The sequence below is a fragment of the Natator depressus genome, chromosome 9 (assembly GCF_965152275.1).
Source record: "Natator depressus isolate rNatDep1 chromosome 9, rNatDep2.hap1, whole genome shotgun sequence".
Taxonomy (NCBI): Eukaryota; Metazoa; Chordata; order Testudines; family Cheloniidae; genus Natator; species Natator depressus.
The window spans coordinates 13,679,613-13,707,093 of record NC_134242.1 but is presented as its reverse complement, the minus strand read 5'-3'; the positions used below and the strand labels follow the sequence as shown (position 1 = coordinate 13,707,093).

Sequence of the window (27,481 nt, the reverse complement as noted above, 5' to 3'; positions counted from 1 at the left end):
GGTAAGAAATAAAAATGCCTTTCTTTCACAAATGTTTGCTTTGCTAAATTCACAGGCTTCCTGTGACCTTGGGCATTATTTTAGGATGCTCATAGGTTTCTTGAAAAGGAGCTGTGAGTACAGAGTAGCCAGTGGACAAAGAAGATACCAAATGAACAATTGGGAATATTTCTGAGTCAAGTGGGAATGGCCTCTTGCGGCAGGTGGGAAAAGGAGGACAAGCTCAAAGTTCCAGGCGTGGGAGCTGATTGGTAGAGTAACGGACTGCAATCCCACAGTCCTTACTCAGGCAAAACTCCCATTGATTTAATTGATAGTGTGTAAATCAGTGACAGTTTTGCCTGAGTAAATATCACAGTTATGCTCATGCTGAGTTGTTGGAGTTAATGATTGCTGGAGTTGCGGTTGGTACAAAACACACAATTAATACTGAATGTTTTGAGGCTGTAATTTTAGGCCCATTTGGGTGGTTAATGGCAGAATATAGTAATATTTAATGCTTTAAATGTTCAAACGATTGGTCATTAATCAATCCTCATAATACCCCTAGGAAGTTATTGGATACATTTTTTATTATCCTCACTTTACAAATTGGGAGACTGAGACAATAAGCTAAAATGACTTGTCCAAGGTCACATAGTGAGTCAGTGACAGAGCCCGGATTAGACTTCAGGATCTTCTGAATCTTGATTCATTAGTTATTCTTCCATGTAACACTGCCCTCTGTATAGTATATCTAGCATTCCTGGAAAGTAAATACAAACTATGTTAGATCTACATAAATCCATGTAATTTATAGTACTATTACTAAATCTTCCTAATATAGTAAAAGTAATAAAGAACATAAAATTGCATTATATTGTCTAACAAAATAGAACATAGCCTTCCTTTGTTGATTATGGTATATACTCTTCGATGACAAAGGTCAGAGATGTCCAATGCGTACCACTAAAGCACTTACATTAGAAAAAGAAAACAGAGTTCTGATTCCCAGTGTTGTTATGGAGAAACTCAACCAAGAACATTCTGACAATGTATAAACTTCGCACTGATGCGACTAGCTTTCAATTGCAAATTTCAGAGAGGTATCCAGGCAAAATTTAATGATCTATGTGAAATATTACAATTGTCAAATATTTTATGCGGTCCAAAATTATCTTGTTTGAATTGCATTTCATTTGTATGTGTTTTACTGATTTAGCACAAACCATCAGCCTTCTTGTCTATTTCTCAATGCATTAAGCTTTTTCAAATGGCTATTGCTGAAATACCTCACAAAATCTAGGTTAACCATATAGGGGGTAAACAATTGATGTTCTGCTTTAACTCAGCTTACTAAGAAGTACCCTGGTATAAATTCCTTTTTGTTCTCCTAGTTTTAGTGCACAATTTCCCTCATCTTCAATTATGTACACAAATGTGTTCTTTAAAACAAAAGGAGGTACTCTCTAGACCAGTGGTTCTCAACCAGGGGTACGTGTACCCTGTGTGTTTGCATACCCCTGTGGGTACACAGAGGTCTTCCAGGGGGTACTCAACTCCTGTAGATCAGTTATTCACAACCTGGGGGTTGCCATGGGATGAGTTTAGGGGGATCACAGGTGCAAAGCTGGCATTAAGGGGTGGCAAACAGGGCAATTGCTTGGAGCCCCATGCTAAAGAGGGTCTAAACAGTAAGCAGTTTAAGCTTAAACAACTAACTTACTCACTTGTAAAAATTAGTCTAAAAGGTAAAGAAGACCAATTGAAAAGTTTTGCTGTTAAAGGAGCTGAACTGTAAAATGCACATGTAAATGATTGTTCAGTTTGTTGTGCCCCTTCTATGGGCAGTTCCACATAGGATATGAGTCTACTAGCTAAAAGTTAAGAAGATAATCCTTTAACAACCGCTGGATGTTTGCGGTTCAATCCCTGGTGGTAATCCTATAGATTCAGAAAATGAAACACGTGCAGTAGTACATTGAAGTTGTTTTACTTGAAAGTCCATTAACAGCATAAGCGTTAACTTCCAATGAGTAAAAACATGGATCACTACAGAATGGAAAGGTGGCATGGGTAGTTGAAGATGGAAATTACCTTCTAGTGGCAGCTTTTCCTATTCTATTTAGTATAATACCCCATCCTCATTCATCTCAGCAGATGCATAGAAGAATGGCTGAGAATGTTTTATCAAGTCAGAAGAAACAAACAGGGTCTATCAAATGAATTAGCATTGCATCTTCACCTCCAGCCACACACCCAAGGACAGAAGGTTTATCTGCTGTCCCAAGGTCAAGGTCACAATTGGGTGTGTTGGAAGAGCTTCAGTTCCAGCTACAGCAGGTTTTGTTTATGTGATGTAATACTAAGGATTGACTTCAAAATAAAGAGGAAAAACCCATTAAGAAATTATCAAAAGCACATATGCAGCTGAGATACATAGCTTTAAATTTAGATTTACTCCATCATATGGGACCTAAGTGTGTTTGGAAATACAGATATACTAGATGTCTTATGAATACAAACATACTGGATTTTAGGTAAGATGCTAACAGAGAGACTGAACAGATTAGTGTCTAGTATGGGGGGCTGTGTATCCAGGGCACTGCAGATCTATCAAGAAATGAGAAACAGAAAAGAGGGATACATTTGTATTATACATATACATTCACTGACTATTTGAGTTGAGTTAATTCATGTGAGTTTTTGTTTTTAAAGTGAAGCAATAAAGCTCAGTTCAGCATCTGCACATTAGAACATTCAGGAGGCTGAATGTCACACCACATTGAGTATGTGTGACATAATACATTGTAATGAATTCACAGGAATTGTACACCATGCAAAATTACACCTCTAGGCAGACCCAAATGATCAAACTTGGGCATTTCTGAGATTTGACAGCTTATTTCAGAAGAGACTCAGAAAAGAAGGTCAAAGGTTACTAGACCGATTACTACTACACTGTTAGCCCATAGCTGTAGTAGCCCAAACTCTGCAATATGATACCTTATAGTAATTTTCGCCTTTGTATTGAGTTCCAAGAAGAAGTGGTTGTAGCTTGAAGGCTTTACTGACTGGTATTTGGAAACCATCTTGTACTGTACATCATACACACAATGATTCTGCTTTCCCTCTGGTTTTTCTATGGGTTGGAATAGCCCAGTTGACTTAAATTAGCATATTCTTTGATTTTCTGCGAGCAGAATTTTGTCCTATATATGTGACTGGATAGATTAATTAGCAATAATTATGGTGTGTCAGTGAGTCTGGTGATGTGTATATATGTCTCAGTAAATGTATGTTCATAAACATACTGTACGGTTTGCTGCAGCAGTTGTCATGGCAACTGACTATACTTGAGTGTTAACATTTTGGAATTCACCCAGAAAGTACACTTTGTACAATGGTGAAATAAACTTGTTTGTTCTCTGAATTCGTCAGATACAAATATTTTTTTAAAAAAGCAGAAAATTATGTAAATAGTTCAAAAAAACATAACATTATGTTAGTCTGTTTTCTCTTATAAGCCATGCATAAAACGATTAAGGCAATCTATCAAAATAGAGCAAAACACCAATATAGCCCAACTGTAAATCTTGCCTTCTTCAGCTATATAATCTGTTATTTCTAGAGGTCCCACTTCAGGGTTGAAATTGATAAAACTCAATTAAATCCCACTGAGCAAACAATTGAGAATGAGATTTTATAGACTGTACGTTATAAAAAAACCTGTAAGTTTTCATTTTTTTAGTGTTGACTTATTTTTGCACAGGGAGTCAGTAGACCATGCGATAATAACATCTTATGTCTAAATATCTGAAAGCACTTTACAGATATCAGTGAGTTTAAAAGTTTCTGCTCTAAAACATGGCTTTGTAAAAGAGCATTGTGGGGCTTTATATTCATTGTGCCTCACGTTGATTTCCATATCAAATTTGCTCAGTTTAGAAATAAATAGATTTTCCCCACTAAGTACCAGCCCTGTTATCTCATCCTAAGCTCTCAGAATCAAGTCATTCTTCTCATCTTGTGCACCACTACCAGTTATAAAGGGTCTTCTGGCCAAATTTTGCCCTTAGCTGCACCTATGCAAATCCAACTGTCTTCAGAGTAGGTCCTAAGGGCCAGGTTTTCAAAAGAGCTCAGCACCCGCAAATGGGATTCACCTCCCATTTTAGGCATGAAAATAAAAAGTGGATAGGTTGGGTGTCGAGCTGTTCTAGAACGTATAGCCATAGGTGTCAGAATGGGAACTCCTGGGTGCTAGTCATGTTTGAAAATTTGGCCCTTATAAAGATATGTATGTAGGAGTTGAGCTCTCTTAAATATCTGGCCTCAGTTGTGGATGCTGAGGAATTGAACATCTGGCCCTGAGCTTTTGGAATTTGAGGAAGGCCTAATTTTCTATTGCCTTGTGCCCAGAGACGACCTATGCCTGCTGATAGTGGGAGACACAACCCCGGAACAGCTCAAATCACGCTCCCCCAGCCAAATCCCTCCTCTCGGAAAGCAGCACCTCCCCCGTCCCCCCTTCCTGCAGCTCCCAGCTGTTCTTCCTGCCTCTTGCTCTCTCTGCCTGATGCAGCTTGCACCTTGCCAGCTCACCATGTGACCGAGCAATCTGGGGGTGGGGGGACAGGACCCATATTCCCCTCCCCCCCCCGATGCATCACCTCTAGTTGTGCCTATCATTCTGATTTGGGGTAAAAATTTTAGCAATACCTAATTGATTTAGGAGATGAAGTCCCATTTTCAAAAGTAATTATAGGCATTTAGCGTAAATCTTACAGAAAGTCAATCTTAGGATCCTAGGATCCTGTCATGGGCACAGAGAGATTGCTGCACCTCCAGAAGAAGTAAAGGCATGAGGCCTGAAGGGTTCCATTCAGAGAGATCAAGGAAGGGGACAGAGGTGCAGTTATCACACAATTGTCCCACCCTTAGATTAGGCCCTGTGGATCCACCATGCTTACTAAACAAGTCCAGCTGGGTTCAGCACATGTGATACTTTCCTGTGGGAGTTTATGACTAGTGGTGAATATAGATAGTGACCAGCCAACCTTTTAAACCCAAATTTTATTTATTTTCACGGTAGAACAAAGTATTTCAAGAAAGGATTTTAAAGCAGACAGGCTACATGGATGTCTGTCTTACCTAAAGGCTTACCATCCCCTGAAGGGCACCTAAGCAGGCCTAGTTTCCCCAGACACCCCAGTGAGAGCCTGTATCAGTCTGGTTTCCCCAAAAATCTCCACCGTAACTACCACCCCTCTGGAAATAATCTCTTTTTATTCAACTTGAGTTTTTGTTCTTGTCAGTTCGGGGGTGGGGAGGGGTCTGGCTCTTCTTGTTAAAAAACAGTTCAGTGGGTTGAACAGAACTCCTCAGAGCCAATGGCTTTGCCATTGTCCTGTAACAACCTTCAAGTGTTTGCTGAGAATGGCTTATTCTGAGCTATTCTTCCTTCCTGATTTTTTCCTTATTAGCCAGCTGTTCAATTAAACCAATATATTCATGTGGTAAAAATTCCAGTAGCTAGGTCAATATACAGTATTCAAGAACTCTGCTTCTATCACTGTGCCGATGTTACTTTTGAAAATGGCACCTAGGATCCTATGTCACTTAGGCACTTTTGAAAATTTTATCCTTGGCCTACTTCTGCTCCTGTTGAAGTCATTAGCTGGCATTGAAGACATTTACATGCCAGATGCGCTAAAGATTCATATGTCCCTTCATGCTTCAACCACCATTCCAGGGGACATGCATCCATGCTGATGATGGGTTCTGCTCGATAAGAATCCAAAACAGTGCGGACTGACGCATGTTCATTTTTCATCATCTGAATCAGATGCCAGCAGACACTTGATTTTCTTTTTTGCTGGTTCAGGTTCTGTAGGCTCCGCATCAGTGTGTTGGTCTTTTTAGACTTCTGAAAGCATGCTCCATACCTTGTCCCTCACAGATTTTGTCCTTCAGATTCTTAAACCTTGGGTCGAGTGCTGTATCTTTAGAAATTTCACATTGGTAACTTCTTTACGTTTTGTCAAATCTGCAGTGAAAGCGTTCTTAAAACGAACAACATGTGCTGGGTCACCATCCGAGATTGCTATAACATGAAATATATGGCAGAATGGAGGTAGAGCAGGTTCGCCGTTCCAGGCCAAGAGGGGCTGCGGGAAGCAGTGTGGGCCGAGGGATGTGCTGGCCACCACTTCCCGCAGCCCCCATTGGCTTGGAATGGCAAACCGTGGCCACTGGGAGCTGCGATCGGTCAAACCTGCGGACGCTGCAGGTAAACAAACTGGCCCGGCCCGCCAGCGGATTTCCCTGACAGGCCGCATGCCAAAGGTTGCTGATCCCTGGTCTAGTAAATGGTCTAACTGGTTGTGGTATTTTGAGTAAAAATAAAATGGCTGAGCTATTAAATTTCAAAAAAAGGGGTTACTGTTTATGCAGAGTAACAACAATTTAAAGAAATTTTTATGGTGTGCTTAAATAGATATTTAAATGACGTTTATTAATATAGATTCAATTGAAACATGCATTTTAAATGTCATAAATGCATACACTAATTGCATACTGCCAATATACAGTGGCCACCATAAAAAGTTAGCACCTAGTGACAATTGTCACACCACACGATCTGACATACTGTAGTTATTTCCTTTTCTACCTGTTGGGGAATGCTGAAATTTTAATTGATTGAAATGGCTTTTTAAACACCCACATGAATGTTTTGGTTTGTGTTTAAAGGACCATATATACAAAAGCTGACATTTAAATTAATTTTCAAAGAAATCAATAAAATACAGGTCTGCAAAGATAATGTGGTTTGGCAGCTGTCCATAAGGGCTGACTGTTTTTAACGGAGACCACAGTATATTGATAATATGCAACCCAGTCCCATCCCTAACAAAAGAGCATGAGACACAGTGAGGCTACTCATGTGCATAAAACTAAATGTGTGTGTGAGTCTTTGCAGGATCAGGACCTTCTTGGGATTCTGGATGTTGTTTTGCAAAGCACTGATGCACATGCATAATTTTAAACACATGCCTACATGCTTTGCTAGATGCAGGGTACAGTACTCAGAACCTTGCAGAATCAAGCCCTTGCTTATCTAAGATCAATGGCAAGATTTTCAAGAACATCACACCAGGTCATTGTTAAAATAAAACAGCACAATGTCCTATCCCAGCAAAACTGAATGAGTTAAGACAGGCATGTTTATTTGAGCTCTGAATTATGTCAGTTTCTTTTGAAAGGTTCATTAAATGTAAGTTTTGTGTTTATATTCCTTTAAAAACAAACCAGATTTTCACAGACTTATTTTTTTCTGATCTAAAGTTGTTCCAGTCATTTAAGAAGTTCAGTGGGGCTACTTGTAAGTGTAAAGCTAAGTCTATGAGTAAATCATGGTCCAAATGTTTTCAGTTTGATAACCCCTATATTTGCAATATTAAAATTATTCCCTTGTAGTAACTAACTGAGTAGTACACTGGCAACTGAGAAATACAAGTGAATGATGCAGATACTGCAGTAGCCTTAGGTAAAACTGGCAATGGACTTTCAGCCTTGAAAGTTGGGAAGACTGCTGATCCCTTTCAAGGATGATTGGGCAACAAAATGGCAAATGAAATTTAGTGTGGATAAATGTAAAGTAATGCACATTGGAAAAAATAACCCCAACTATACATACAATATAATGGGGGCTAATTTAGCTACAACTAATCAGGAAAGAAATCTTGGAGTCATCGTGGATAGTTCGTTGTAGACGTCCACGCAGTGTGCAGCAGCAGTTAAAAAAGCAAACAGGATGTTAGGAATCATTAAAAAATGGATAGAGAATAAGATGGAGAATATCTTATTGCCCTTATATAAATCCATGGTACGCCCACATCTTGAATACTGCATACAGATGTGGTCTCCTCATCTCAAAAAAGGTATACTGGCAATAGAAAAGGTTCAGAGAAGGGCAACTAAAATGATTAGGGCTTTGGAATGGATCCAATATGAGGAGAGATTAAAGAGGCTAAGACTTTTCATCTTGGAAAAGAGGAGACTAAGGGGGGATATGATAGAGGTATATAAAATCATGAGTGGTGTGGAGAAAGTGAAAAAGGAAAAGTTATTTACTTGTTCCCATAATATAAGAACTAGGGGTCACCAAATGAAATTAATGGGCAGCAGGTTTAAAATAAATAAAAGGAAGTTCTTCTTCACTCAGTGCACAGTCAACCTGTGGAACTCCTTGCTTGAGGAGGTTGTGAAGGCTAGGACTATAACAGGGTTTAAAAGAGAACTGGATAAATTCATGGAGGTTAAGTCCATTAATGGCTATTAGCCAGGATGGGTAAGGAATGGTGTCCCTAGCCTCTGTTTGTCAGAGGGTGGAGCTGGATGGCAGGAGAGAGAGATCACTTGATCACTTACCTGTTAGGTTCATTCCCTCTGGAGCACCTGGCATTGCCACTGTTGGCAGACAGGATATTGGGCTGGATGGACCTTTGGTCTGACCCAGTATGGCCAATCTTATGTTCTTATGATGGTCTTAAGCTCCTCTAAATGGCCGCTAATCTGACTGTAACTTTGACCATCTAAAATGTTGTTCTGGGTCATATCTTAGCATCTGTATCTACTTCCCCTGAAGTCAGTGGGAGTTTTGTCTGAGCAGGGATGGAAGGATCAGGTGCAAAATGTGTGTGGGAGATGTGCTATAAAATACTGTATAGTTTACCTTAAGGTGGGTATCTTGTTAGCTGTTGTAAGCCTATCTGCTGTGTCTGTTTTTAGGAAAGGGACATTGAAATGGCAGATGTTCTGTCGGGAAATAGGATTTGTAAATTAGGTACTGTATAGAGCAAGACAATTTTTTTTAAGTATGATAGGCTGTTTCAGTAAATCGTGTTTTGTAGTCTTTTATTCTTTTCAAACATTATTGCTAAACTCTTTTTCTATTTTGTCATATAAAGTGGGTTTATCCAGTATGTGACCCAGAAAATGCCATCTGGAAGTGAGGTCTTAGATCAAGAAAATTTATTAACGGGTAACAAGGAAGGTAGCAGTGCGGATGTCACTCAGATATCCATCATTGTGAGGAGTTAATATGTGTATCTGCATTTCATTCTAATTGATGAGTCTGTCTGATGTTTGAAAAGCATTAAATTGCTGATGCTCATGTGATGGAATGTCTATTGTCAAAGTATGGATGAAAACTGAGCCTCATCACTGCAGTCAGTTTAAAAATGATTTGTAGAGAATTGACTTTGAATGTTTGCATTAGAGGTCAGAGTTCCACTTAGAAGGCTCACACAGCTGTAGAAATGTCTAGAATTGCTAGAGTTATGTTTTACTATTAAGTAAATGCTTTAGGTAAGAATCCCAACTTGGCAGTAATTTTGATTCATTAAAATGGAAAAACTAACTGGAGCAAAGCAGCTGGGACACTTTCTAAGTAAATTCATCAGTCATTCAGAAACTATGCATTTTAATACCTGTAAATAATAGAACAGTCTGTCCAAATGGAAGCCTTTTATTGATGTGTAGGTAAAGTTGAGTGTCACCCTCAAATTTCAAACTTTAATCCAGCATTCCCTTGCCTTTGCAGTCAGACGAATAAAGCTATTTTATTTATATTTTCTTTAACGTTATTTTTATTTATTTGTTGTACTATCCATAAGACCTACAAGTCCTAGACATGTTCCAGGACCCCTTTGTGTTAGACACTGTATTTTACTTCAGCAGCATGATTAATTTAGATGTCAAGCTAAATGAAATCTGCATATAAAAATTGACATGCGCCATGTTCAAAAGCTCCAAAAAGATATTGAAGTGTACTGCTAAATATTTGTTTTGGAAATTTTGAAAATATATCATTTGTACTCACTGGATTAATGCTATATTAGAGAACTATACAAATTAAAAATGCAGAAAAAACTACGAGGACAACTTGTATGTTCCCTTGTTAGTACTGAAATATTCCCTACATTCTCATGCTTTTTAATATGTGATGACAGTTATTATTACCTTTTTTTTTAATACCAAATGGAGATGCTAATAGAAATACTGACAGTATAATGGCACTGAGAAGAAAATTAAAGAAGGGAATGCTTAGGAAGAATGCAACGTTGTGGACTCAATTTTTTCCTTTAAATATGGACACACAAAATCTCTCTAAGAGTGGTGAGAGTCACACACAATTGCATATGAAGACAGAACTGACACCCATGAATATTTAAATGCTTTCTATAGACAACAAAGCAAACACTGCTCTTTGTCATTTTTTAATAGGTAAAAAGATGGCTTATCACAAAGTGAACGCAGACCAGAGAACACAGGGGCACTCTCAATACCTTGACAATGATGACCTCCAGGCCACCACGTTGGAACTAGAATGGGACATGGAAAAAGAGCTGGAGGAGCCTGGCTTTGACCATTTCCGACTGGATGGTACAGTCGATCACCATTCGGGAAATCCACAAAACACCAACATTGATCTCGAGCCTATTCAGCCCTCGGCATCCCCTAAAGGAAGATTTCAGCGACTTCAGGAAGACCCAGACTATGTGTCACATTATACGAGACCAGCACCAAAGAGCAACCGCTGCAACTTTTGTCGGATATTTAAACTATTTTGCACTGTTTTGACTTTATTTATTTTTGGAATTTTACTAGGATATTATGCACACAAAAAATGTCCTCCTTCCCCCACTCCTTCAGAACCAAGTGACCCTCATTTCTACCACGAGATTCTCAAGGAAATCAAAGCTGAAAATATTCAACAGATTTTCAGGTATGTACCTTAATTTATTTATTTTTTATTTTATTTATTGTTAGCACTGGTAGCTGATGTTTCTGATAGTATGTAAACACGCTCTTTTAATCTTTTGTTTCTTCTATACCAGTCGTTCTCAAACTAGGGGCGCCGCTTGTTCAAGGAAAGCCCCGGTGGGCCGGGCTGGTTTGTTTACCTGCCGCGTCCGCAGGTTCGTCCGATTGCGGCTCCTACTGGCCACGGTTTGCCGCTCCAGGCCAATGGGGGCTGTGGGAAGCGGCGCGGGCCGAGGGATGTGCTGGCCGCCCTTCCTGAAGCCCCCATTGCCCTGGAGCCGCGAACTGCGGCCAGTGGGAGCCACGATCGGCCGAACCTGCAGACGTGGCAGGTAAACAAACTGGCCCAGGGCCTGCCAGGGGCTTTCTGTTCTATACAGTATGTTGGTTGCAAACATTGAATTCTGCTGCGTATTTTCAAATTTCTCATGAAGTTTGTGACACTTCCATCAGATATATTTGTAAGGGACTTAGAATGATGCGGAAAAAATGTATAAAATTAATGCAGAACCTTGTTAAAAACAATACTTCCATAATGACCCAAATCTGGGCAGTGTTCCTATTGTAAAATGGGGGATTATTTTTGTAGGGAACATTATTTTGTTAAACATTGAAATGATTTTGGATGTGCACAGATAGACAAGTTCAGACCATTCAAAGCAAGTGCTGAAGCTGGCAGTCTTTTTATAGGTTTATTATATAAAAAAGGTCTTGGGTGGTAGCCATATTTATCAAATAGATCTCTAGATTCTGATGTAAAGGGTGTAATTATTTAAAAGCAAACAAGTGTGTATATGTACACAGACACTCTCCAGATATTTCAGTATTGATGCATGCAGGATTGATGCATGCAGGATTGTAGAAGCAAGGGTATAATGAAATATAGAGTAATATCATCTCTTCGGATTCAGTCCTGCAGTTCTTGCTCACTCAGAACCAATGTCTCATGATATTTGGTGTTTTTCTGAAAGCCCTAGTTCCAGGAAACAGGTGATTACTTGGGAATCTTGGCTTACTTTTTTAAATATGAAAGATCCTATCCACATGGATGCAAGAGACAAGATTGAAAATATGAACACTGAAGGTCCCAAAACCAGTAGGCAAATAAAAAGACTGACACATTTTTCCCCCCAAATATCATGTTTTCAAAGCCGATATGATTTTGGGTGGCCTAGTTTATAACTTTTGACTTCTGAGGGTGGGCAATACTGCAAAACGCTTATTGAAACCACCGATTGTTTTATTGGAGAAGTAGCCATTGATCAAACTATTTATACAGGACACATCACTGTGGTATCAGAGTATGGGATCAGGCCTTATATGTTTGGAGGCTCTGACCATTTTTCTGCAGCTGTGAATGCTGAAGGCAAAAGGTTTTGCATAACTTTGATCCGAGCTCTGCATGTTACACCCTTGTGAAGCAGGACACTGGCAAGTCTGATTGCTGGTTTGCAGCACGATTGGAGCTTAGAAAGAGTCTGGACCTTATATAGAGAGAGCTTTACACAGAAAGTTTGGACCATATGGAGAGTCTGAATGGGAATGTTTATACAGCTGTTATCCTGTTATTTGTTTAACCTGTTTAATTTTGAGCGGTTTGTCACTTTTATTTGTGGTAGTGTAACGCACACACCTACTGGGTGTGGTGTTCTGTCCCATCTGGTGGCACCAAGACCACTTAGAGAGAGTGATAAAAGGAGTCTACTCTGCAGCCTTAGCTAAGCGCCAGCTGGCTTTTAGCTCATGCGGAAGAGGCTCATGCACTAAGCTCCAGAGGTCCCCGGTTTGATCCTGCCTGCCGATGACCAGGGTCTGTCGGCGTTACAGTAGCATCAGTCGTTTGATAAAGTATTACTGGACAAGAGTTTTGAGCGGCTGGCTATCAATTCTCTATCAGATATATATAAACACTGTTTTTAGTATGCATTATTACCCAAAAGATGGTCTCAGACCAAACTGTTGGCCTTAGAAAAACTGAGTTTTCTGTTTTGTAAACTGAATGTTTTAACAGGTTTCAGAGTAGCAGCCATGTTAGTCTGCATTCTCAAAAAGAAAAGGAGGACTTGTGGCACCTTAGAGACGAACAAATTTATTGGAGCATAAGCTTTCATGAGCTACACTCACTGCATCCGATGCATGTAGTCAATAAGAATAGAAATCAGTCTAGTCCCTGTAAGTGGTTCCATTTTTTAGCAGGACTAAGATCATCACAGATCCCTGAAAGGCAAAAAATCACTGTAAAATCAACTGTTTTGTTCCGCCTTCTCACTGCATTGTTCAGTGCCGCAGAAACCATGACAAATTATACCGGTAGAACCTTCTAAGTTGTCTAAGTATTAATTTGCTTAAACATTTTTATAATAGAAACATATTATGGGCCAAATGCAATTCTGATACAAACAGGCACAACTTCATTGACAACTATCAAATATTGTGACTCTCGTGGAACTAAAACCTGTTAGGTTTCAGAGTAGCAGCCGTGTTAGTCAGTATTCGCAAAAAGAAAAGGAGTACTTGTGGCACCTTAGAGACGAACCAATTTATTTGAGCATAAGCTTTCATGAGCTACATCCGATGCATCCGATGAAGTGAGCTGTAGCTCACGAAAGCTTATGCTCAAATAAATTGGTTCGTTTCTAAGGTGCCACAAGTACTCCTTTTCTTTTTGCTAAAACCTGTTAATGGCTCAACTTGTCTCCATAATTTTCTTTGAGAGAGAGATCGAAGAAAGTTATAGGGACAGACCGTACTGTATATATAGCTGGAGAAGGCTGATCCAGTGCTTAGGGCACCGGCCTAGCATGTGGAAAATCTGGCTCTGCTGTGGACTTCCTGTGTGACCTGGGTCAAGCCTCTTCGTCACTCTATCGCTCAGTTCCCCATCCGTAAAATGGGGATAATAATGCTTCCCTCCCTCGTAGGGGTGTTGTGAGGATAAATACATTAAAGATTGTGAAGTGCTTTGAGATCTACTGATGAAAAGCACCGTATAACAAATAAGCATTATTATTATTATCATATCTTAACTCCCACCAACATTAGGGTAAAACTTTCAAAAGAGCCTAAATCCCATTTTCAAAAGCACCCAAGTGGGGCTTATACTCCAAAGTGACTTAGGTGCTATTGAAAGTTTTACCCATAACTAGTAAGTCCCATCCCAGTGCAGTGGGGATGTGCAAAAGGAGGAAGGATTAGTGCCTGGGGATAAATGCATGGTGCGCTGTCCTTTGGGATGGCACAGCCTATACCTATGTTACAACCTGGCCAACTCTACAAGCCTCTGAGGTGGAGATTGTGGCCCCACATCCTCCTCACCATTTTTGGAGCCATCTGTACCCCTAGGGGCATGATTAGAAAGCAGGCCTCTGAGGTGTGCTACTGCAGTTGTTTTAGTCCTGGCAGGGTGTGGTGGTGGTGCAGGAAAAATCCTGGATAAAATTTTCAAAAGCACCTAAATCCCATTTTCAAAAGTGATTTAGGCACTTAGAAGCCAAAGTCCCATTGATTTTGTAATGAGATTTAGGCTCGTCAGGGGCCAGATTTTCAAAGGTATTTAGGAGCCTAAAGGAGATAGGAATCTAGTGGGATTTTCAAAAATGCCAAGGTAGGTATCTAACTTCCACTGAAATCTGTCCCTAAGGGTGTCAGATGGCCTAGCGGATAAAGCACCGGATTTATGGAAACCTGTGTTCCTTTTTGACTCAGCCACTGGCCTGCTCTGTGATCTGGGGAAGTGACCTCACCTCTGTGCCTTGGTTTCCCTATCTGTAAAATGGGGATAATGGTCCTTTGTAAAGCACTTTGAGATTTACTGATGAAACCTGTTATATAAATCTAGATGGTATTATTAAACCACTTTTGAAAAGGGAACTTCGAAAAGTGTCCTAAATCACTTAGGCACTCTTGACAATGTAACCCCTTACTTTTTCTCCACACTGTGCCTCTGTGGAGGTGAAATGGAGAAAAAAAACCACCTTCCCCTCAGCGTGCACATGTGAGATGCAGTCTAGCCCAGCATCCCTCATTATAGTCTGAGAATACTTTTAATTACCTGGTTATTATACCTTTTTGCAGAATGGTGTTTATAATGAGTAAACTGAACTTGCCAAACTAAGGAACAGCAGTATATCGTTTGTACTGTACTGTAAAATATGTCAGTTCTCTTTCCCTACATCTTCAGTATATTTTCCCCTTGCCCTATAATATTTTACAGGAAAACATAATGTAAGATTCAGCACAATGGATGACTTTCTGGCTCCACTGATGTCGGTGGAACTTTGGCATTGACTTCAGTGGTGCAAGAATTTCACTCAATGTGTTTATTGTTAACACTGTGTGTTGAGGAACCACAAAACATCAGTTTGTTTTCCTAACAAGTGATTTCAGTGGAAGTATTTTTGAGTAAAGACTAAAGGATAGGTTCAAAATGCTGATGTATAATAATCAAAAAGAGACAAAGAAAGAACAGTATTTCAAGGAATCATAGATATTCAAGGCCATTCTTCTCGGCTTCGCGAAGGTGCTCTCTCTTTGTAGAGAGAAGACTCCAGAATTAGACGCTGGTGCAATCCTGAACAGGAGTTGCAACAGCATATTGTCTCAATGTTCCCAAGCATCTCTAACCAATAGGAATACAATACCATACACTGGACTCCCATTTAGCTCATCTAAATAGATTTTAAATGTTAGTTACCTTTTAGATGCTAGCTTAATTCAGTCCAGATGCAAGTGCAGTCCTAATCTCTCTTAAGCAACGCCTCACTCTATAATTTCTTATGAACAATAAATAATGATACTAATAAAAATTCATATGAATGTTTGTGGGAAAACAAATATATAAGGGTTGCAATTGTAAATACCATCAAAGTGAATTTGAGGTTTCTGTGCAAACGAACACTTATGAATATATTTTGCAGTATTTTATTCTCCCCAGCCATCTAGAAATACAACCAGAGTAACTGCACTTAAACCAAATTCCTGCATAAATATAATGTATTCATTTATCCTTTAAACACTGAACTGAGCCCTAAAGGCAGGAATTTTCCATAAACATAAATATGTAATGCTGACTATTCTAATCAGGCATGTCATGAAGATTCATTTTTATGAGGTAGGATAGAGATAATTGAATTTCACGTGCATTTTAGACAGACATGGGGAGGGGGGAAAGAGAGTGAGCAGTGGTGGGGTGGGGGGGGGCAGTAATGGAAAAAAGATTTCCAATTAGCAAACAACCTTTAGATTTGTTGGTTCAGTTTCACCATAGAAATGTGATAGTACAAGAATGAAAACAACTTGGCAGTCAAATTATAAACACACCTTTTGATACTTCTTAAGAAACATACACAGCCAAAATATCTGGAATGGTCTTAAACTTCAAACAGTCTGTGTTTGATTGCTTGAGTGAATGGTTCTACCTTCCTGTGCATTCTGCTATAGATGTTACAGAAGCTTTGCAATAATGTCAACGAGAATTAATTTCGAGTGTATTGCAAGGTATTATTTTTACTACATTGTAAAGCATTTTATCCCTTGCCATCCCTCTTTGAATTAAATCACTGTTATTATTAACTTATTATTTTAATAAAGTAGTTCCTAGAGGCTCGGATCAAGATTGGTGCCCCATTGTGCTAGGCATAGAACATGCAGATAGACAAGACAGTCAAAGGATGAAAGGAAGCAAAAATATGTCTCTCTTCTTTAAAGTCCTTAATATATTTGAGAGGTTTCAGAGTAGCAGCCGCGTTAGTCTGTATCCGCAAAAAGAACAGGAGTACTTGTAGCCCACGAAAGCTTATGCTCTAATAAATTTGTTAGTCTCTAAGGTGCCACAAGTACTCCTGTTCTTTTTAATATATTTGAGTGAATGCTGGTGTACAATTTAATGTAATTTCTGAAATTGAATTGTTTTCCTTTCTGCTGCATTATATTTTTCACAAACCACATGCATTTGGGTCGGAGAAATATAATATAGTAATTATATTGTTTGCTGTGACTAGTAGGGAGGAATTTCAGCTTTAACAGATAGAAATGTCTCAAGTACCAGAACTTTATTATGGAATATTACAGCAGTTTTAAAATTTGTATTTCTTTCCAGATCAGTTCATAAGACAATTGATTTTTTTTCAGATTGTGTTCCAGTGACAGAATTTGGCACATTTGTCTGTTTATTCTGCCAAGGAAAGCAAAAATAAGTCTCACAAACCAAATGAGTTATTTTCACCGGTGATGGCTGAGAGATGCAGTTTTTTAACCTGAAGTCTGCAACTTCCTTGTCTTCCAAAGTTCTTGATAGGAGCAAAAAGTTTGTCCTTAGCCTGGAATCCTGTTTCTGACTGTGGCTAGTAATTCATGCTTCAGAAACAAATGATTACCTGGTCCACAGAAATCAGCTGGTCTATGTTCCGTGCCAAATAGACTTCATGGTAGAGTAAAATCTGGGTATCTTTTCCTGCAACAGCAAAGGTTACCACCATCCCTTGAGCTAAAGGCAACTGTAGTAGTATTGAGGCTGAGCCTGTCTACATTACAGCTTCTGATGGCATAATTTATGTCGCTCATGGGTGTGAATAAACCGTCCCCACTGAGCGACATTCGTTATACTGACACAAGTGCCTGTGTGGACAGCGCTATGTCTGCAGGAGAGCTTCTCCCACCAACATGGCTACTGCCACTTGTGGGGGCTGGAGTAGCTAATATGACAGGAGAGCTCTCTCCTGTTGGCTGACAGCAGCAGCGCCGCTGTAAGCTCTCTAGTGTAGCTGTCCCTTAGGCTTAGCTGATTAGTTTATATTTAAATTTGCCTTTAAATATTTCCTTACCTGTCCTTTATCAGTGGTTAATTTGACTGGTTCTCCTTTCTGTAACTCATTATGTCAACCTCTGTATTTTTCATGTTGAAGACAGATTTGACAAGGGAGTTTTAGCTCAGCTTTAATCTCATCTCCCACATAATTTATTATTGGTTCTACTTTCTCCCGAGTACTTTTTCACTTGGTAGATCTGTGGAATCCCCTGAACCTCCTGGACGGCTTTGTTTTTGGTGTCCTTCTGTTTCCCCGCAAGATGTGCCTATCTGAATATTTCTGCTTCCTTCTTTTCCCCTTCCAGGACAGGTTTTCATTTACCCGCATATATTTTTGCTTCCTCTGAGGGAGCTACACTGGACTTATCCTATGTGCTGCGTTCGTCTTTTATCACAGAAACTGTAGTCTGTTGTGCCTTAATTAGACTGCCTCTTAGGAATCCGTAACATTTTCCGTCACCGAAGGATGTTGCTACTTCCTTCTGTTGTACCTTACTCATCAGTTTTCTAAATTCTCCAAATTATGATTTCTTGACATCCAGTACCCTTGTACTGCTGCACTCTGTCCACACTATACTGAATTCAAGTAGATTATGACTACAGGATCTTACTTAGTCTAGTAATATTACATTCAACTAGTCTCTCAATCAACTATTTCCCATCAACTTAAATACCGTTGCCACTGGCTTAGAGTACCTTGGGAGTTGGAATTTTTTTCCTCTTGTTCTTCTCCCATTCTGTTTGGTGGTAGCAGATTCCTACTAGCAATTATCCTTTGTTTCTCATTCCATTTATCCCTCATACCTGAAGAGTTACTTCACTGCACTCTTCATTGTGAAACTGTCGTTCCCTATAGCAACAGCCAGGGCTTTACAAGAGAAAGGTGTAGATCCCTTCAAAATATGCATAGTTGTAGCTCACCATACTATAGGGGGCATTTGGTCCTGCTCCCAGCTGGTGATCTTCCCTGCAGAATCTCACAAATCTGTCTCTGTTAAGATTTGACTTGTCACTGGTGTACAATGCAATCCGTAACTTAAGCTTAATGACTTGAAATGCTACAAGAAAAAAGAAACCAACAATTCTTCTGCTCCCACTTCTATCCAGTGCCCAACCCCCTCTCCCCAAACCAAGCCCGCAGTATAGTGAAAGGTAATTGTGTGATCAGATACACTGTCTTTCTGAAAAAGAAAACTTTCATCTTTTATGAGGAAAGCTTTAGTTCCTCTGTACAGAAGTCTCCTATTTCCTAGCCATTGACATTGTAAAAAAATCTTCAAACACTTAAACCATTTCTTACACAAAGGCCTGTGAGAATATGTCTTGCAGCCCTCAATTAAAGATCAGTAAACTCAGGCTCAGTCATACCAACGGGGGGAGGGTGTCTATGGTGGTAGGAGAGTGATCACTTTACATAAGCTATTACCAGCAGGAGAGTGGGGTGGGGGGGAGAGAAAACCTTTTGTAGTGATAAACACCCATTTTTTCATGATTTGTGTGTATAAAAACAATCTTCTGTATTTTCCACAGTATGCATCCGATGAAGTGAGCTGTAGCTCACGAAAGCTTATGCTCAAATAAATTGGTTAGTCTCTAAGGTGCCACAAGTACTCCTTTTCTTTCTGCGAATACAGACTAACACGGCTGTTACTCTGAAACCTATGGTGGTATTGGTGGGTGTGTATGGTGGAACGCAGAGCCTGAAATAAGGATCACTTCCCCACTACTGTATTGCAGCCTCCTCCTAGAAAGCAAGTTGATGTGTTCCTCCATAAGAAAAGTTTATGGCTTAAATACATTTAGACTGAAATTGGAGTCTTCTTTATTAGCTCTTTGGAAATTGAAGTCGGCACCCTGCTTGGTAGCCACTAGTCAAGTGAATCTACAGATCTCCATTCCACAAACTATACAGTCAGTTGGGGGTCAAAGTATCTAGTTATATGTTAATCTTTAATACGCCTATCAAATATAGGTACAAGTACAAAGACTTCTTTTTTAAAAAAAAAAAGCCCCCAAAATTGCAAAAGGTATATTGCTCTCTACCTTATCCCAGTGCTCTCCATACCCATGCATAATAACTTGGAGAACATAGGAATAGGTTTTAAAAATCTGTTAGTGGGGATATGGCCAGTGATGAGCTGCCAAAATCTTAACAACCGGTTCCCTATAAAAAGTTCTGATTTAAGGGATGTGCCCCAGTATGTATTTTTTGTACCAGCAGGGTTACCATATGTCCGTATTTTCCGGGGAGGAAAATTCCTCCCGGATGGCGATTTAAGAACCAAAAAGCCTGACCTGTCTGGGAAAATACGGATGTATGTTAACCCTGCCTAAAGTTCTTTTTTAAAAAGATGGGCCTGAACTAGAAATGAGCTCCGTTTCACATGTGTGGGTCGCCGCCTCTCCCTGAGGGTGTGCTAGGGTGACCAGATGTCCCGATTTTGGGGTCTTTTTCTTATATAAGCTGCTATTACCCACCACCCCCTGTCCTGATTTTTCACACTTGCTGTCTGGTCACCCTAGGGTGTGCACATGTGTGGGTCCCAGCTGCTCCCTGCCCCCCTCATTGAAGCAGGTATGCAGGGTTACTGCCCTGGGAACTGCAGAGCACCAGTGGACGTGGGGCCAGCTGCAGACAGGGGCATGGGGCAGGGCTAGCTGGCTGCTAGCTGGTGGCAGGGGGTGCGGGGCTGGCTGCAGGCAGGGCAGGGGGTGCGGAGCTGGCTGGAGACAGGAGGGTGCGGAGTTGGCTGGAGGCAAGGGGGTGTGGGGCTGGCTGCAGGCAGGGCAGGGGGGTGCAGGGCTGGCTGGAGAGAGGGGCTGGCTGCGGGCAGGGCTGGGGGGTGCAGGGCTGGCTGGAGAGAGAAGGGCTGGCTGCGGGCAGGGCAGGGGGGTGCAGGGCTGGCTGGAGACGGGCTGGCTGCAGGCAGGTGGTACAGGGGGTGGCTGGAGGCAGGGGCTGGCTGCAGGGAGGGGGTGCAGGGGGTGGCTGGAGGCAGGGGCTGGCTGCAGGCAGGCGGTGCAGGGGGTGGCTGGAGGCAGGGGCTGGCTGCAGGCAGGCGGTGCAGGGGGTGGCTGTAGGCAGGGGGTGCAGGGGGTGGCTGGAGGCAGGGGCTGGCTGCAGGCAGGGGGTGCAGGGGGTGGCTCCCACATGGCTCCCGCAGCGCAGTGCCCCCGGCGGCCGGAGGAGGAATTACATCACTTCCTGGCGGGAGCCCATCAAAGCCTCAGCGCCCCCTGTAGGGAAGCGGGTTAACAATCGGTTCTAAAACTGCTTCAAAATTTAACAACCGGTTTGCGTGAACCGCTGCGAACCGGCTCCAGCTCACCACTGATTATGGCCTATGGATCTTTCAGAAACCTCTAGAAATCCAGGATCCAGAAGGTTGCAAGAAACTCTACATGGAATTTTATGGATTATTAATTTTCAAAGGAGAGATGTCTATGGGTCTCTTGCGGATTTTTGTGTAAAGGAATCATCTACATTCTGTTTCTCTTTGTACTAATATCTTATGGAGATCAAATGTGGCCCTTCTGTTTTCCTAAAGTTGAGCGGGATTAATGTGAGACCTCCTTTTGGCAGACAAAGAGGAATGAATCACAGAACTAAAAATGAATGGTAGATTAAATATCAGTGATCATTACTTGATCATATTTATAGTATGCAAACAGAATAAAGTCCAAACCAGTAATATATATACTTCGTGCTTGAAAAGTGCCAGTCTCCCAAAGCTGAAAACCACTGTAGGCCAAATGAGCTAGGAGGAAGAATTTAATCAGGCAAATGTGAATGTTAATTGGGAATTGTTTAAGAACACTTTACTGGATGTTCAAAAAGCCACAATTTCACTATGAAGTCAGAAGGTCATACAGATTTTAAAAAAAACTGACCTGGTTTAGAAAGGAATTGAAGGTAGCTCTCACTCTCTAGATGTATCTCTGTGTGTGTGTATGTGTGTGAGAGAAAGAGAGAGAAAAGGGAAGTTAATAGCAGTGAATATAAATCAAAAGCTAGGTAATATAAAACTGATAAGGGAATCAAAGGGACACAAGGGGAAAACGGTGGCCAGCAGAGCTAAGAACAATATGGAGCTTTAAAGTATATTAGGAATAAAAAGAATCCTAACTATGGTATTGGTCCATTACTGTATGGAAATGATAGAATTATCAATAATAATGCAGAAAATCTTCTTTTGATGAGATCAAAATTTTGGTTGATAAAAGTAATAGTGTTGATGTAATATACTTAAAGGTTTGTAAGCTATTTGACTTGGTACTACACAATATTTTGATTAAACACTAGAAAGGATGTAAATTTAACATGGCATACATTAAATGGAATAAAACTGGCTAACTGATAGATCTCAAAATGTAACTATAAACAGGGAATCACCATTCAGCTGGTGTACTTCTAGTGGGATCCCTGAGGGATTGGTTCTTGGGCCTATGCTATTTATCATTTTTATCAATGACCTGGAAAAAAACATAAAATCCTTACTGATAAAGTTTGCAGATAACACAGATGTTGGGTGGATGGTAAATAATGAAGGGACCAGGTCACTGATTCAGAGTGATCTGGATAGTTTGGTAAGCTCAGTGCAAGCAAACAATATGCATTCTAATATGGCAAAATGTAATTGTATGCAGCTAAGAACAAATAATGTAGGCCATACTTACAGGAAGGGAGGCTCTGATAAATATTTGGGGGTCATGGTGGATAATCAGCTGAACATGGGCTCCCAGTGTGACACTGTGGCCAAAAGGGCTAATGTGATGGTTGGATGCATAAACAGGGGAATCTCAAGTAGAAGTAAAGAGGTTATTTTACCTCTGTATTTGGCATTGGTGTGACCATGCTGGAATACTGTGTCCAGTTCTGTTGCCCACAATTTAAGGATGTCGATAAATTGGAGAGGGTTCAGAGAAGAACCACAAGAAAATGATGAAAGGATTAAAAAACATGCCTTATAGTGATAGACTCAAGGAGTTCAATCTATTTATTTTAACAAAGAGAAGGTTAAGAGGTGACTTGATTTCAATCTGTAAGTATCTACATGGGGAATAAATATTTAATAATGGGCCCTTCAATCTAGCAGAGAAAGGAATAACATGTTCCAACGGCTGGAAGTTCAAGCTCGACAAATTCAGACTAGAAATAAGGCATGCATATTTTAATGATGAGAGTAATTAACCATTGGAACCATTTACCAAGGGTCGTGGTGGATTCTCTGTCACTGACTATTTTTAAATCAAGATTGGATTTTTTTTCTAAACAATATGCTTTAGAAGTTATTTTGAGGAAGTTCTATGGCCTGAGTTATACAGGTGGTCAGATTAAATGATCACAGTGGTCTCTTTTGGTCTTGGAATCTATGAATCTATAAACTATTTTTGGCTATAGTGAAATCTGAATATAAAGCAGGGAGGTCCAAGAATGTAAATTTAATCCTTCTAATGCTAGTTATAGTCTATGATCAGGAAACTCCCACAGACTTTCAAAAAGGTCAGAATTTCATCCAAAATTGGTTGATTCAAGACTGTATTCAGTATCACAAGCACACAACATTTTGTATCTCAGGTCCGCAGTGTGGTTCTCAGAAGACATTTTTTCCCCACAGATGATTATTTTTTTTAATGATAACCTTTAAAAAAATGAAGTTTAGATGTATGATCTGGGAAATCATTTTGTGTTCTAGATATGTCCTATACAGGTAAAGTACACTCTATTGCTTAAAAATCATTTCCCTAAGCACTACACCAGTGTGATATAGTAATGAATTAAACCCAAATGAGTCTTGCATTCACATTGGAATAATAAGTAACTAGTCCCTTGTGAAATTTCCTTATTATCTAAGACAGCCCAGCCTAATGAATTCCTTCTTATAGCTTGCCTCTCTCTAGCATTATGTAGTACTGTCCTAGGAAAAATAGAAAGAAAATCACAAATTCAGGACAAATTACCAGTTTATAAACTCTTTAAATCACAAAAAATGTCTTAACTGGTCTCTGAAATGTGCAGATCAAATGGTGATGGAATTGAAGACAAAGGAGGCATTTCCCAGCCTTTGGAGTCCTTTTTTCCAGTGAAGAAGAAAAGCATGCCTAACTTTGATGTGCAGGAAGTGTTCTATATAAACACTACAGTTATGGTGCGTCAATAAAATTGATAACAATAAAACCAATCCAAAGGGACAAATTCTTAAAATCAGTGTGTAGAAGTCCTGTAGATACAATACTTCACTGTAAACTTAAGTGTGATAATTCAGAACATCATATTTGTTTTCTTGCTTAATTTAGAATGCTGCATGTAATCATCCCCACAGTAACACTATCTGGACATAAAGTACGTTTTCTCTGGTGACCTATGTTTTTGTGTTGCACAGCTGTCATTTATTTTAAGTACAGAACAAGTAAAGCATGGGCACTGAGATCACCCTGCCGGTGTGCCTCAACCTTGTTGTGGCAGAACCGTTGTTAGGGCGTACATGGCAGTCCAGTGTCCATGCCCAATGAGTACCTGCCCTGCTCTCAGAGACTGCTAAAGCTAGTCCCAAGTGAAGTGGTGGCTTTTGTGACATACTACATTTCCCAGTAGGCACTAGAATGAGCTGAATGAGCATAAGAAGAGAAATAAACTGCTTGGCAAAGGGCTGGCATAGACTAATGCTTCCCCTTTCCTGAATCAATAGGGGACCCAGGGAGGGAATTGTGACTCTCTGAATCATATTTCCCTCCCTAGCCTGTTCTTGGGGCAGCACATCTAAGCACTGACCCTTACACAGTGTGAGGCAGAGTCACCGACTTATCCTTAGGTGAAGGATAGATGAATAGTGTTTGAAAAAATCAGTTCTGAGCATTGTTTTTGTTGCAACATGACAAATGGGTACAGACTGTAGCATTCTCTGAATCAAAAAATATTAAGAACATAAGAATGACCATACTGGGTCAGACCATCTAGTCCAGTACCCTCTCTTCTGACAGTGGCTGGTGCCATACGCTTCAGAGGGAATGAACAGAATGGCAACTGTCGAGTGATCAATCCCCTCTCGTCCAGTCCCAACTTCTGGCAGTCAGAGGTGTAGGGACACTCAGAGATGGGGTGGCATCCCTGACTATCTTAGCTAATGGCCATTGATGGACGTATTCTCCATGAATTTATCTAATTCTTTTTTGAACCCAGTTATACTTTTGGCCTTCACAACATCTCCTGGCATCTCTACAAGTTGACTGTGTATTGTGTAAAGAAGTATTTCTTTAGGTTTGTTATAAACCTGTTTGCTATAAATTTCATTGGGCAGCTCCTGGTTTTTGTGTTCTGTGACGGGCTAAATAACACTTCCCTGTTCACTTTCTCATCGTATTAACAGGAGTGTTATAAGCAAGACACAAAAAGTAATTCTTCCATTCTACTTCATGCTGATTAGGCCTCAACTGGAGTATTGTGTTCAGTTCTGGGTGCCACATTTCAGGAAAATTATGTACAAATTGGAGAAAGTCCAGAGAAGAGCAACAAAAATGATTAAAGGTCTAGAAAACATGAGGTATGAGGGAAGATTGAAAAAAATTGATTTGTTTAGTCTGGAGAAGAGAATACTGAGTGAGGTCATAACATATTTCAAGTACATAAAAGGTTGTTACAAGGAGAAGGGAGGAAAAATGGTTCTCTTTAACCTCTGAAGATAGGACAAGAAGCAATGGGCTTAAATTGCAGCAAGGGCAGTTTAGTTTGGGCATTAGGAGAAAATTCCTAACTGTCATGCTAGTTAAGCACTGGAATAAATTGCCTAGGGAGATTGTGAAATCTCTGTAATTAGAGATTTTTAAGAGCTGATTATACAAACACCTGCCAGGGATGGTGTAGATAATACTTAATCTGCTTTGAGTGCAGGGGACTGGACTAGAAAATCTCTCAAGGGCCCTTCCAGTCTTACAATTCAATTCAATTCAATTCAATTCTGTGATTCCATATATCTCATGGTTGTATAGACGTCTAACATATATCCCCACTTAGTTTGCTCTTTTCTAACCAGAACAGTCCCAGTCTTTTTAACCTCCTTTCCTATGGAATCTGTTCCATACCCCTAATAATTTTTGTTGCCCTACACTTTTTGAGTACTAGTTTGCATGGTTATTTTATGTACTCGCCTCTTTTTTTGGTCTCCCACTCTTTCAGGACTCTACATTAGCCTATAACTAAAAATACTTTGCCAGACATGTTTGAATATTCCGTTGTCTGCAGGAAAACCTCTTGTCTTTGATAGGTTTCAGAGTAACAGCCGTGTTAGTCTGTATTCGCAAAAAGAAATGGAGGACTTGTGGCACCTTAGAGACTAACCAATTTATTTGAGCATGAGCTTTCGTGAGCTACAGCATCCGATGATGTTGCATCCGATGAAGTGAGCTGTAGGTCACGAAAGCTCATGCTCAAATAAATTGGTTAGTCTCTAAGGTGCCACAAGTCCTCCTTTTCTTTTTGTCTCTGATACTCCCTCACAAATTGACTAAGTGGCAGCATTTTGGGCCATGGGCCTATTTGCCATCTGACTTCATAAACAGCGCCACCCCTGCCAGTCTCACAGCTGCACCCACCTGTTAGCTTCTTGAAGGAACTGAATGTGACAAAATCACACACACAGCATACTCAGCAGGCAAGTTATTTACATTTTAGGCCATTTGCTTTCAGTAACAAAATGCAAAGGTGTACTGAAACCACACACGGCTGCTCTTTACTGTCCAAGGTTAGGTTTCAGAGTAGCAGCCGTGTTAGTCTGTATCCGCAAAAAGAACAGGAGGACTTGTGGCACCTTGGAGACTAACAAACTTATTGGAGCATAAGCTTTCGTGGGCTACAGCCCTCTTCATCGGATGCATAGAATAGAATATATAGTAAGAAGATATATATATACACATACAGAGAAGTTGGAAGTTACCATACAAACTGTGAGAGGCTAATTAGTTAAGATGCGCTATTATCAGCAGGAGAAAAAAACTTTTGTAGTGATAATCAAGATGGCCTATTTAGACAGTTGACTAGAAGGTGTGAGGATACCTAATTTAAGGAAATAGATTCAATATGTGTAATGACCCAGCCACTCCCAGTCTCTATTCAAACCCAAGTTAATGGTATCTAGTTTGCATATTAACTCAAGCTCAGCAGTTTCTCCTTGGAGTCTGTTTTTGAAGCTTTTCTGTTGCAAAATTGCCACCTTTAAATCTTTTACTGAGTGGGGGATCCTGATAGTGAGCATTGGGAAGGAGTTTCTTTTGAAAATGTCGCAAGGGCTTCCCTGGCACAGAATCTTCATAGTGATCAAACCTCTTTTTAGGATGCACTTCCTGAAAAACATAAATCCAATGTGCTCTTCAGGAACAACTTTTAAGTGTAGTGCTTCAATTCCACAGAATACGCTGAAACAATTAGCAGTTAGTACAGTATCCTGACTTGCGTACATAATCTCATGCCCTTGAAGGCTTTTATTTGATTTTTTTTTCAGCCCTATTTCGTGTGGCGGTGATATCCAGGTTTCTGTAGTCAGCACCTATGACAGCCATTTACTTGAGGCCTGCTAATAAGGCAGACTGCCTCCAGTCTCTCTGAGACCAGCAGGACGGCAACCTGTTGTGAAGTATTCAGCTGTTGTTCATGCAGCACTCATAACTGAAGCGACAAGAATGAAGGCTGTTAAGGAGCATTGCTGGGAATTAATCAGGGATAATGAAATGGATATAGTCTGAATAGTAATCAATTTTAATAATTGTATGTTACAATAGCCTTTCAATGAGAGGCTGCTATTCTCAGTTCCGTTCAGTTGGAAAGCTCATGTGCTTCCAAGGTACAGTAGTTGCCATACAGAAGCAAATATAAAA

General features: G+C 40.2%; 1 protein-coding gene across 1 annotated transcript in view; it reads left to right on the top strand.

The window, feature by feature from the left end:
• Positions 1 to 27,481, top strand: part of NAALADL2 (N-acetylated alpha-linked acidic dipeptidase like 2) — an 891,836-nt gene that overhangs the window by 370,101 nt on the left and 494,254 nt on the right. Inside the window, exon 4 of the mRNA XM_074963548.1 lies at positions 10,270 to 10,771. Within this exon, the coding sequence (XP_074819649.1) occupies positions 10,278 to 10,771 (494 nt within the window). The 5' untranslated portion in view covers positions 10,270 to 10,277. The remainder of the gene's footprint in view (positions 1 to 10,269; positions 10,772 to 27,481) is intronic.